At 42.8% G+C, this 13504-nt stretch overlaps 1 protein-coding gene across 1 annotated transcript; it reads right to left on the bottom strand.

Annotated features, from left to right (window-relative positions):
* Nucleotides 1-852: 852 nt before the first annotated feature.
* Nucleotides 853-4639, bottom strand: six7 (SIX homeobox 7). The gene is made up of 3 exons (XM_038995514.1): nt 4232-4639; nt 1336-1499; nt 853-1066 (listed from the first exon to the last, which is right to left on the bottom strand). Exons 1-3 carry the CDS (start codon nt 4637-4639, stop codon nt 853-855), a joined length of 786 nt encoding a protein of 261 aa, XP_038851442.1.
* Nucleotides 4640-13504: the final 8865 nt, after the last annotated feature.

Here is a 13504-nt window from a genome sequence, read left to right as displayed (position 1 = left end):
GGTTTGTTGTGGTGCCATATTCTTTCCATTTTTTAATAATGGATTAATGGTGCTCAGTGGGATGTTCAAAGTTTGGGATATTTTTTATAACCTAACCCTGATCTGTACTTCTCCACAACTTTGTCCCTGAACTGTTTGGAGAGCTCCTTGGTCTTCATAGTGCCGCTTTCTTGGTGGTGCCCCTTGCTTAGGGGTGTTGCAGACTCTGGGGCCTTTCAGAACAGGTGTGTACATACTGAGATCATGTGACAGATCATGTGACACTTAGATTGCACACAGGTGGACTTTATTTAACTAATTCTGTGACTTCTGAATGTAATTGGTTGCACCAGATCTTATTTAGGGGCTTCATAGCAAAGGGGGTGAATACATATGCACGCACCACTTTTCCATTTTGTAGTAATTTTTTTCATTTCACTTCACCAATTTGGACTATTTTGTGTATGTCCATTACATGAAATCCAAATAAAAATCTATTTAAATTACAGGTTGTAATGCAACAAAATAGGAAAAACGCCAAGGGGAGTGAATACTTTTGCAAGGCACTGTAAATAACCGTGTACCTCACAGTCATGTGCGATGGTGCATTTTAAGTGCATGTGTTTGTGGATGGTCCAATCCCCAACCCACCACCCCTCCCCATTCTTCCACTAGCAACCACATCAAGTGTCCATATCAAGTCTTTTGTCAAAGTGTTCAATCCCAACTCACAGACAGATAGTACTTCTACAGTGTCTATATTGTCTCTATATCTGTGGGGCCGGGGCTTCCTGGCTGAAAACCAATTATAGCATCTCTCTTGAGGACTCAACCAATTAGAGCCTCTCTCCAGCTGCGCTCAATGACCCGACCTCAGGATTCAAACTCGCTGTCGCTGCTGACGGAGATGTCGGGGGTGGAGGCTCCGGTGCCCCGGGGGCCGGTGCCAGTGCTGCAGTCGCTGGCCTCGGGGCTGCCCGGGTGACAGGGGGAGGCAGCCAGCAGGCGGGGGTGGTGCGCGTGGTGCTCCTGGACAGAACCCTCAGGGGAGCATCCGGAAGGCAGGTGGGTGGGGTCCTGCTGCAGTCTGGGAACAGGGAGAAGGAGATCGTGAAGTTAGTTTTAGAGACACATGGTTGGTTGAAGTGTTACCTAAGTGGTACACTCTGTGACTAATCGTGGCGCTTTTGTCTTGAGGTAAAACAATAATCAATTGGCTCACACTGAAAAAGCAGTCTTTTGATAAATTGCTTCATTTTTCAGTTTAGAATTCAGAACATCTTCAACAAGACACAGCAAGTCAAAGGTTCAAGCTGAGTAACCTCCTCTCTTGCCTTGACTTGAGTCTTGACGTACCTGTTCTTTGCCGACGCGGCCCTGTCTCTCTGGCGTCGGTTCTTGAACCAGTTGCCGACCTGTGTGGGCGTGAGTCCCGTGGCCTGGGCCAGGTGCCGTTTCCTGGACGGGTTTGGGTAGGGGTCCTGGAGGTACCACTCCCTGAGCAGGCTACGAGTTCTCTCCTTGGAGACATAAAGGACACAACAATGGTCAGTTCCCTGCTTCATGTAACCAACAGTGTTCCTAATAATCTATATATTTCACAATCAGAAATGACATATGCAGCATATGGGTGTGATATATTTCATTAGGCTACTCCATTGATATTGTTAAGAGACGATTTCCTGCAGGGGACCTAAGCCATGCTGAAAAGAATCGTATTAAATTGGATTTAAGGGATAATAACTATAATCTACATTATTAACATAAAGATGTTATACTGTATATTGGCTCAGGATAAAAGGGCTTAGTACTGGAGAGAGGGCTAGATGCCTTACGATTAGTAGAGGTTTATACTTTGTGGGGCAGCAAGATGATTTGCCTGCAGTACCTGACTCTACCACAAGAGGGGAATGTAACGGGGGAGTTGGGACATTAACTAAACTCCACTTGACCTACTGTACTATCTATAGCAAAAGTCAGTGCTCAGCCTCAGACCCTTCACCTAATGGTCTTGCACAGACATTAACCATTCAATATTGTCAACAACATCCTGGGCCAGAGAGTGACATAGGTTGTTTCTGTGGAAATGTGACCTGCTCAAAGTGTGTATCTGCCCAGGGTTAAGTCTAGGACTACTCAGTCAGTCACAATCTTTTTTTGTGCTGTGTGTAGCTACTGTATCTTCTAAAATGAGCTATTCCCTGCTCTGTTTCAAGTGATTTCATATGCATTTAATAGTGATTTTGTTGGTTGAAGTGCATTTCGAAGCAACCAAAATCCTGCAATGGCTAACAGGAATAGGGATGCCTTATGCCTGTGTTTTTTGTTTTCCAAAGATAACTGATGATGTCTATACTGACATCCAAAAGGTAAAACACTGTTAAGCCCAACATTTCTCCCTAGACCTAATGATTGTCAGCTTGGTTCCACAGACCTTTGCGTTGGAGTGATGTTGACTGCTACAGTAACCTGGGCGGGATCCAAAACGGAATACCTCTCTGTTTCACTACTGTTTCACTTCAATAGTGAAAGGTTCCGGTATTCAGTGGAATCGCCTCCTAAGCAATATCAAAGACACTGGCCATCCAGCACCAAGGAGAGTGGTACTTCTTTTTTTAAAGTTTGTTTGACGTTGTATTATCGTTGTCCTGTCCTCTGTTATTTGTGTAACCGAGTGTAGCCTAGTAGCTAGGTCTACTGTGTAGCATAACCTCCAACGTTTATGTTAGTTATTTTTCTGAACCACTCCAAAAAGAAGTTCCTTTGCAGGAAAATAAAGTTATTCTATTCTATCCCAGGCTAGGTGATTGCTCTGGTGGAAACTCCAGAGTAAAAGGGAGCTTGGCTTATACCGCCACAGGTGGTCCCTGACACACAAGGTTTATACTGTTGCAAACTGACTCCCTCTGTGTCTGCATCCAAATGGCACCCTATTCCCAATGTAGTCACTACTTTTGACCAGGGCCCATAGAGCTTGAGTCAAAAGTAGTGCACTATATAGGGAATAGAGTGCCATTTGGGACAGAACACATGCACTATAGCCCACAGCCTATAGCAGCACAGTCCCCATTCAACATGCTCTTATGGAGCTCTTTAACCACAGGATTACTGCAGGTTGAAGTAGCCTGAAATCTAGACCTGTTTTGTGCTAACAGTTCCCCTCCTTGTACTCTGTGTCGTATGAAGAATGGATTGTTGTCACAAAAAGATTGTTACACAGGCTAAGGTTGAAGAGCAGAAGCATCTCTTCTCACCTATGTCATTTACATGCTGAGATGTAGATTTTTTTTTAATGAAAATACTTTAAAAAACAAATATATATTTTGTGTAGCCTATTGAGTCTTGATTTGGTGGACATTGCTTGTTTCTTGGCTATAACATTTAGCCTGTAATTCATAAGGTTGGTGATGTTTTTTTGTTTGTTTTTTTGTTTTGTGAATCCACACAAAGACGCTAATGCATATTGCCAGTGGTTCAGCAGAGAGACTGTAGATAATCATGTATTGGTCTGTCTCTCAGTAAAGGAAGTGACATGTGCAGCCATATTACTACAGACAAGATATGTCCTGTTTGAAACTTTGCCATCGAACTTTGCCATCAAACTCAAAGCAGTGAATGGTAGAAAGTGAAACGCTATAAAATGACATATTAGAACATCATTTAACAGGATCTCTGTGGGAAACACCATTGCATTAATGTGTTTCTCTATAGAAAAAGCCTACAGCCTCTTATGTGAAAAACTTTTACTATGTCTAATCTAACCTTGCAGGAGGGTATTGACCTTATTATCTATAGTCTGAGTAAACAGAGATCAGGACTGGAGAAAAAGAGAGAACCCTTGTCAGTGACTCAGTGTCATTAGCAACTGAAGCGTTCAGGAACTATTGGGGACTTGATATGCCAAGGTGCCATAATGGGACCATCTGAAGTTATTTCAGATTTTTTTGTTTAGTTTAACCTTTATTTAACTAGGCAAGTCAGTTAAGAACAAATTCTTATTTACAATGACGCCCAAGGAACAGTGGGTTAACTGCCTTGTTCAGGGGCAGAACGACAGATGTTTCAGTGTAAGAATTTCAAAATGTTTTACAAATTAACAATTAACAGTGAGTCAGCCCAGTAGGCTACATACATTATTGGTTACAGTCAGATATTAGTTATAGCCAGTTAGTGTATATAGGCATATGTATGATGAAGGTGCGTAACTATAGGTATGGTGCGAAAGAAAAATACTTACAGCTTGGTGTCTCACCTTAAAGCAGTGCGTCTTCTGTTCGCCGTCCCAGATGGTGCGAGGCAGTGGGAACTTCTTCCGGATACGGTACTTCTCCACCGGTCCCAGGGGACGGCCCCGGAGCCGTTCTGCCTCGCGATAATGCGCGTCCAGCCACAGATCTTGGAGTTTGGCGTGAGACTCGCGTGTAAAGCGGTGACTCTGGAGGATCTGGTAAAGCGCCTCGAAGTTTCCTCCGTGGAAGGCGACCAGCGCCCGGGCGCGCATCACTGACTCGTGGCGGTTGAGAGCCTCCCCGGCGGAGCCAGGGACAGCATCAGGCAGGGACCATAAGAACCGCCCCAGGCGCTCGATGTCGCCGGTCTCCTCGAGGTTCTCGCACACCCGAGCCACTTGTTCCGGGGTGAACATAGGCAACGGGAACATCTTTCCCCTTTTTCGTTCTTCTCAGACTTTGTCAACAAATAAAATAGTCTATATTATCATATATCTAAAAAATAAATGTTGGTTCAGCTAAATGGACATGGCCAATGGTCATATTATTCCAATTGTCTGGTGCGTGAATTGTCCTTTTACGCACCACGTCCCAGTGAGCCTCCCAGTGATGCGGATGTTTAGTTGAATCAAATATAGTTTTGTAGTAAAAATAAATCTGATTGGCAGCGAGTTCCTTATGTAAGTTGTTTCTCCTGTCTTTTCCCGGTATTGGCAAGTGATGCTATATTTGACAACAGTCGCGTCGGAGCCAGGCACTTCCTGGAGTTCGGTCGGTTCTAGTAGGCTAAAGAAAGAACGAAAGAACGCCAGGAGTCAACCTGTATTTATAGATAGAAACAATTAGCATCTTTGTAGATGTTTTGAGAGGGATTATGCGCCTCGCAGTCATTAGCCACTTAGCGGGGGGTAATGTGTATAGAGGTGACAGCCTGATCAGATTGTTTGTTTTAGCCGAGGGATACATTGACTGTCAGGATGATTGGGAAGCTAACAACAAAGATATTTAATTGGTCTGATCTGCATGATTGGCCGGCCGGGGGAAATCCATTACAGGCCAAAGGACAGGGAGGAGGATGTGGGGAAGAGAAGAGAAGAGATGAGGAAATTGTGTGTAATCAAGCGTTTTTTTTACCCATTTGGCCTGGTTGGTATTTACCAGAAAGTTAAATCACCTAAATATAATGAAGTGATACATAATCAATAACTTTTCTATAACCAATCACTTGATAATTGGAATAGTAGAATAGTGACATATTATTGTTGTGTTTATAATAATGTGAAAAAATGTTTGGTTTAAAAACATCTATATTTGACTCTTACGTATAGTTTTAGTTTACAGTTTGTCAACAAATTATTATAGGTCTTCGGTAAATTGTGAGTATATTTTAGATAGGCCTAACCCAAACCTAAGTAATTGTATTCAGATACGTTTTTTTGTTTGTTGTTGTTTTTTAATCCTGGTGGATGGATGCACCCTGGCTCATAACATGTATGGGTTATAGATGACAGACCGCTTCACAGCTATAGTGTATACTCTGATTATAATGAGGTTTGAATCTGAGCGCCAGAGCTACCGTGCTTAGGCCTTGGCAATCTGTATCTGTATCACATACCCGGCGGCCGCTTCCATTTGCCCACAGCGAAATTTCCGAGATGCATGTTTGGCAAAGCTGCTAAGCATCCTCTCAACGCTCCCGACAAAAGTAATCGCCTTTTAATTAAAGTGGACACTCATACCGTAGACCTATCCTCCGCCACCCCGGTCCGTCCACGGGTCAGGATCGTTTTTTTGAAACGTCTCTGGAGGCAGGGTGATGGACGGCAGTGTTACTCGGGGACACGGTATTATATAATCCTGCTTCATGGGTTCAATCCCTTTCTGATTTTATTAATCAATCTTTAGGGGACACTTTTTTTATTAATCCGGTTTAGAATAAGCATCTGTCCACGAATGCGGTACAACAAGCACACATGATAAACTATATTATATGAGTATAGGCTATAGGGAATTGATATATGCTCTATAGCATATTAGATTATAACCTATAGCTTTTCTATTTCATTCAACAGATCTGGGTCTTTAGGCACATTGCATATTCTTTTTTAATTATTCATAATTGTATTTATTAAGCTACTGTTTTGTTTAATAATGAATAATGTTAATACGTTTGTGTATGGTGGTGGAGGTGGGTTGGGGTCAGTTCAGGAAAATCCTATTTGAAAATAAATTATTTTTTTATTCTTGAATTGGAATTTCATTTAGTCTCCGGAATTGATGGAATTGACAGTAACCCTGGACAGTTTACATCCATAGTCTCTAGACTACAGAAGCACATCAATGCCATGCCAATCCAGCAGACCATGCTTATGAATTTTGTGTGCATATAGGTTTTAAAGTAGAAGTTGTGGACATGTAAAGAAAGGGTCATGGTTTAGAAACAGGTAAAGTGGTTTAGTCTTGTCCAACAATCTTTCTATAAAACACAAATATGCGTTTACCAGACAATACAGGCTTAGCTGGAGACCTTCGAGGTCATGATTGATTATATAATTTAAACAACAGACAATTAATTCTGACTTTATGTAGAATTGAACTGTAATAGCTGAATAAATACTTTATTTTATTGGGAGATTTTCTTTCTTCAGTTTTCTTATTTTGTTGTATAACCTCTGAAAATTACTAGTACAATTGAATTGACTACAGACACACTACATGTCCAAAAGTAGGTGGACACCTCCTCGTCTAACATCTCATTCCAAAATCATGGGCATTAATATGGAGTTGGTCCCCCTTTTGCTGCTATAACAGCCTCCACTCTTCTGGGAAGGCTTTCCAGTAGATGTTGGAACATTGCTGCAGGGACTTGCTTCCATTCAGCCACAAGAGCATTAGTGAGGTCGGGCACTGATGTTGGGCAACTAGGCCTGGCTTGCAGTCAGTGTTCCAATTCATCACAAAGGTATTAGATGAGGTTGAGGTCAGGGCTTTGTGCAGGCAAGTCAAGTTCTTCCACATCGATCTTGACAAACCATTTCTGTATGGACTTCACTTTGTGCATGGGGGCACTGTCATGCTGAAACAGGAAAGGCCCTTCCCCAAACTGTTGCCACAAAGTTGGAAGCACAGAATTGTCTAGAATGTTATTGTATGCTGTAGCATTAAGATTTACCTTCACTGGAACTAAGGAGCAAGCCTGAACTATGAAAAATAGCCCCAGACCATTATTTGTCCTCCACCAAACTTTACATTTGGCACTATGCAGTCGGGCAGGTAGCGTTCTCCTGGCATTCGCCAAACCCAGATTCGTCCGTCGGACTGCCAGATGGTGAAGCGTGATTCGTCACTCCAGAAACACGTTTCCACTGCTCCAGAGTCCAATGGCGGCAAGCTTTACACCACTCCAGCCGACGCTTGGCATTGCCCATGGTGATCTTAGGCTTGTGTGTGCGGCTTCTCGAGCATGGAAACCCGTTTCATGAAGCCCGCAACGAACAGTTATTGTGCTGACGTTGCTTCCAGAGGCAGTTTAGAACTCGGCAGTGAGTGTTGCAACTGAGGACAGACTATTTTTAGCACTACGCACTTTAGCACCGCTTCAGCACTCGGCGGTCCCGTTCGATGAGCTTGTGTGGCCTACCACGTCGCGACTGAGCCGTTGTTGCATCCTGTGATGGTGTCACGTTGAAAGTCACTGAGCTCTTCAGTAAGGCCATTCTACTGCCAATGTTTGTCTATGGAGATTGCATGGCGGTGTACTCTATTTTAAACACCTGTCAGCGACGGGTGTGGCTGAAATAGCCGAATCCACTAAGTTGAAGGGCCATCCACATACTCTTGGCCATGTAGTGTAAGATGTAATGTTCTAAGCCAGATGTAAATGACCAAATACACTGAAAATCCAGACATATTTAAACTAGCTGCATTTTATTTGTAATCATGTACGCTGAGAGTCGGGAAGCAAATTCAGTGAGTGAGTGTTTTAATAAATAAATGATAAACTATCAAAATAAAGAAAGTCGCACACTCCATGTATAATCTCCCAGCAATTTAATGGGTATTTACCAACGTTTCGGCATCACTGTGCCTTCCTCAGGGATAAATAAATGAAACATAATACAAAACAAGAAACACGAACTACGCACAGACACGAAACAGAAACAATGACGCCTGGGGAAGGAACCAAGGGGAGTGACAGATATAAGGAAGATAATCAAGGAGGTGATGGAGTTCAGGTGAGTGTCATGGGGCGCAGGTGCGCGAGACGATGGTGACAGGTGTGCGAGATAATCTGCAGCCTGATGACCTAGAGGCCGGAGAGGGAGTATACGTGACATTATTATTATTTATTTAAACAACTGTATACATTCTGTGCAGAATACATGTTCAATGGATACATTTCTTTGTCACAAAAAGGCAAATGGGGAAAAATAGTAGCTTGTGAAAGTAACAATATAAGCCTAGGCAAGATCATTTTAAACTAAATTCTGCCAAGTTCACGAGGCCCCTGATGATGTGATGCTCTAGGTAATGGCCTGAGTTGCCATTGATATTTGAAATGTTTATACATTATATCCTTATAAAAATATTCATTTTAACTTCAATATTAAGTTTTTTTTTTAAATTACTCTACTAACACAATGTATTAAAAACTGTGACAAAATTCCTATTTTTCAAATGGAAGTAAATCCAAACAGTCCATAACTCAAGACAAAGGTATAGATTCCCTGTACAAACAGTGGGCAGAGGATGATAGCCCATCTAGATTATCAGGGCAGTGGGGTGCAGTGTGTCTGTCTGTCGGGAGGGATTGTACTGTGTGTGTGCAAGTGTCTGTTCACACAGCCAGTATAGAGGAGCACAGAAGGGGGAGAAATTAGATGAGCCGGGGGAAGATCATACCTTATAGTTAATCTGACCCTGTTAGGTCTCAGACACTTCTCGCGTTTGAATGCATACTTGCACACACACACTCGCGTAAACATACACACACACACCCCTCTACCCCCTTCCCAAACCCACCAATCTGTTAACACTTTGAGAGCAGACTGAGTGAGATTACCAATCTTCTTAATCATAGATGGAGATGGGATGAGGAGATTATGATGGTGTGTGCCAGTCAGTATCAGGGTGTGAGGGGTGTTTAAACTGTATTGATTTATTGAATACCGTACATCCTTATAGAGGCATTGTTTTGATATGATACAATACGATAGCGTGTCAATAAAGCCTGCTAAAGTTTATATTCCTGGCTTTATTGTCAAAATTGCACACTTACAAGCTTGGCCAGCAAAGTTTACAAGCTGAACCAAACACATTGGAGACTGAAGAGTGGTCATCAACCTTGTAGCAACATTTACATCTATTTGTCCTGATCATTTCATACCAGAGTTATATAGTTACATACTTTTGTGTTCTAATTAAATCTGTGACCATATGCACATATCTAGCCCTCATACCCCTCTTCCCCTCCCTGCACCTCTTCCCCTTTCTGGACAAAACAAGGGCGGCATCCCAAATGGCTCCCTATTCCCTATAGTGCCTATGGGCCCGGGTCAAAAGTAGTGCAGCATAGGAAATATAGGGTTCCATTTGGGACGCAGGCCAGGACATGATGGTGGAGGTGGAACCCCACTTGGCATAATTAATTAGACTTAAACAAGAAGTCGCCTGCTTAAAAATGAGCTGTTGATTTTGCCAACACGCAAGGCAGGGGGTGAGGTCTGGGGCCCTGTGGGGCGGGGTATTACCCATCCAACCATGCTGTATAAATCCACAACTCAACGCAATTAACAAGCAACTGGGAGGAGAACTAATTAGTGTTATCCTTATCACCGGCCCCAACCCATATTCCTCCTAAAGAAAGGAGGTCAAACACACACACACAACGAGCTCAGGAAAACACACCGAAACAAATGAATTAAGCACACATGCACTCGCATAACACACACTGACACACACACACTAATTCCCTCCCAGCAAGTGAAGTAGGGGCTAATTACAAACTTGTTTGCAACTCAATACCGGTATCCTCTCAGACAGGTCGAGTGTCCCTCACCCCCTCCCCACCTAGGAGGGTCTCCCTCGCAGCACCATATGCCCAGGGGTCATTCACCAAACAAACAATATATTCACTTCCCCTTCCGCTGTTGTGAGGTGCTATAGGAGGAGAAAGAGCAAAATCTCTTGCCTCAATGGCCCAGGGTGAGCACGGAGGGTTGAGATAGCAGTCACCGTGGACGCAAATATTTGTGGTGGATTGAAAGACAAGGAGTGAATCCCCATCTAAATTTTAGCACAGTCAGAAAGACCCCACAAAGCTCTTATTTTAACCAGCATCTACCACGTGTTATTAACAACATAACTGTTTTTGTTGTTTGCATTATACTCAATCTCAGTTGACTGTTTTTAAGCGAGGTACAGTATATGGCAGGATTATACGAGCCTTCACGATCCATTGACTTTTTCCACATTTTGTTAAGTTACAGCCTTACTCTAAAATTGATTAAAACATTTTTTTTCATCTACACACAATGCCCCATAATGACAAAGGAAAAACCGTTTTTTTAGAAATGTTTGTTAATTTATTACAAATAAAATGGAAATATCACATTTACATAAGTATTCAGACCCTTTACTCAGTACTTTGTTGAAGCACCTTTGGCAGCGATTAAAGCCTTGAGTCTTCGTTGAGTAAATACACTTGTATTTGGGGAGTTTCTCCCATTCTTCTCTGCAGATCCTCTCCACCTCTGTCAGGTTGGATGGGGAGCGTTGCTGCACAGCTATTTTCAGGTCTCTTCAGAGATGTTCGGGCTCTGGCTGGGCTACTCAAGGACATTCAGAGACTTATGGGGTATTGTATGTAGACTGATGAGAAAAAACAAACAATTTAATCGATTTTCGAATAAGGCTGTAAAGTTAAAAAAAATGGAAAAAGTCAAGGGGTTTGAATACTTTCCGAATGCACTATATATATATTATTTTATAAATGTATAATTTCCCCCGTTATATGATATCCACAGTAATAGGTTTTCAAAGACAGACAGATAGCCTTTATGCATTTTAGTTATGAAGTTTTTCATGCTAATGGGAAATAAGAGTTGAGTAGATTTAAAATGTTTTATCTGTTGAAATCCCTGTTTTACCACATTTTACCACACTGTATCATTTTACCTCAATGACAAGTTACCTAACTAACACACATCTCATTTCCAGAAGTTCTACAGATTCTACATCATAATAAGATGGGGGTTTTCTAGTTTCAGTTAACAAACGGCCCGTCCTCCTAACATAGTCCCAGACGGTACTCCATCACAGAATGTGGTCTTTGATGGGGATGCCTGCTCTAGTATTTCTATTTCTATAGCTCCACCTAAGGAAGGTATCACCGTTGCTGTGTGTGAAGATGAGCTTACACAAGGATATCTCCTTTTGATGGCTTATCAACCAACCAACAATGTTGTCTAATTTAAGCTCTATGCACTAGAAAATAGACTCTCGAGGATGGATGGGTGGATCACTCTCAGGGTTTGTTTGCTGGGCTGGTCGTTGGCCCTTGTGCTTGTGATTACTGTGATTCGTGACTAGCAGCAAAGGCTGCTAGTGGTGATGGTGGTGACGTAAGGGGTTAGATCAATAGGAGGGCCAATGTCTGTCTGTGCCTGGCTGGCTGGCTGGCTTCACTGCCATGACATCATAGCCCAGAGAACTCAGAGACGAGAAGCTTAGAGAAGAGAACAGAGAATCTTAGAATTCTTTGGAATCTTAGAAGCTCTCTGCGTCAAAGAAAAAAACACTGTCCACTTCTGGATTCTGTCTGCAACTCAATAGGCACCTCTGTCAAATGTTGGTTTGTGGTCAAAATGTTATGACTCAAATTGGTATTGAGTTATATTTTATTTCTACCAATTGTCGTCAAATTGAATATCATACTCACAGAAATTGTGCTTAACATTTACATTGACATTGTCTTTCAAGTCTCTTTACTTCCATACCTGTGAACTCACAGAGAACTATCTGCTTACCAGTTTGGCCATCATGTCTTAGGTGACTCAAAAGAAGAAAAATAATTGAGTTCTCACGCCACGCAGCCTCGCTGCGATTCCTTGATATAACAGGTGTTATTGGAGTTGTTTAGGAATGCTAAAGGGCTTAAAAGGTAGGACTTATTCTCACCTAATACTTTAATACTCATTAATTCCTGATTCAGTGACTTACCTCTATTGAGCCCCCCCCCCTCCCTGTCCCACCCTGCCCCACCTGCCTGCCCCAGCCCAGCCACTCTGCAGCGCCGCCAAATTACCCCCCGGGAGGAACAGGTGGATAAAGTGAGGGCTGGGGGGGGGATGAAGGGATGGAGGGTAGAGGATGCTTATTTAAGAGTGCTTAAAGGCTCAGTAAAGTTTGTTTGTTGTGTGCTAATTTTGTCTGCCTTCGTGTCACCTAGATGTACTGATAGGAGTGCACTACATACACACTGACCTGAGCTTATAAATACTCTTTAGAGCACTGAATAGACTTTAATGATTGATCGATAGTTGCCCATAGAGAGATACACATTCTGAGACATTGTTTGCAGCATGGTTATTATTAATTTATTGCAAGAAGTGGAGAAAAAGTGGAAATAAGCCACAACAAAAATCAAAAACAACTCCTTCTAAAATTATTTCCTCTGCTTTTTCTTAAGAGAAAAGACATGTTGTATATCACTGTATGTACTGTACTGTGTACTGTACCAGACCTATGGATAAGCTCCTCTCCTCTGAGACTTAATGCAGATCCTGGGAGCCAAACTGTGAGGGGCCAGGGAATGTGAAGCCAGTCTACCAACACAGTACATATGGCCAATTGCATCATGCCATCCTTCATCTGTTACTAAATTATTGTGATAGAGGAGCTTGCACTAGCTCATTGATCGAGGAGCCAGATTTAACTTAGCTCTATGTGGCTGGTGTCAGTGTCTGGTCAGTGGGTTCCCGCTCCAATTTGCTGGTTCCTTGTTGTGTGTGTATGCAACTCTGTGTGTTTGCGCCTGTGTGTGTGCGACTGTGTCAGAGGGGGACGCCCTGTCCAGCCTGCCCCCGTCCGTTTGTTCTCTCATGGTGAATTCCGGCAACCCAGCAAGGCGCTGGGCACTGGGGAGGAGAAAGAGGACGGGAGGAGAAGGAGGAGGAGGCTACAAGCAAGGCGCTGGTGAGGCTCAGTGAGAGGGATTACCTAGATCCATTAGGCCTGATTTTTCTTTCCCCCAGGCGGTGTCACGTCCTATTAGAACTGCCACCGCTAGCTGGATA

The sequence above is a fragment of the Salvelinus namaycush genome, chromosome 6 (genome assembly GCF_016432855.1).
Source record: "Salvelinus namaycush isolate Seneca chromosome 6, SaNama_1.0, whole genome shotgun sequence".
Classification (NCBI taxonomy): Eukaryota; Metazoa; Chordata; class Actinopteri; order Salmoniformes; family Salmonidae; genus Salvelinus; species Salvelinus namaycush.
Note: the sequence above shows the minus strand (reverse complement) of the source record. Positions and strands in the feature narration are given on the sequence as shown.

Excerpts from the sequence above, each read along its gene's own strand:
- six7 (XM_038995514.1), bottom strand. The coding sequence starts at position 4,639 with ATGTTCCCGTTGCCTATGTTCACCCCGGAACAAGTGGCTCGGGTGTGC. Across the intron at positions 1,500-4,231 it reads AGAAGACGCACTGCTTTAAG|GAGAGAACTCGTAGCCTGCT; the intron begins GTGAGACACCAA and ends TATGTCTCCAAG. Across the intron at positions 1,067-1,335 it reads GCCGCGTCGGCAAAGAACAG|ACTGCAGCAGGACCCCACCC; the intron begins GTACGTCAAGAC and ends CCCTGTTCCCAG.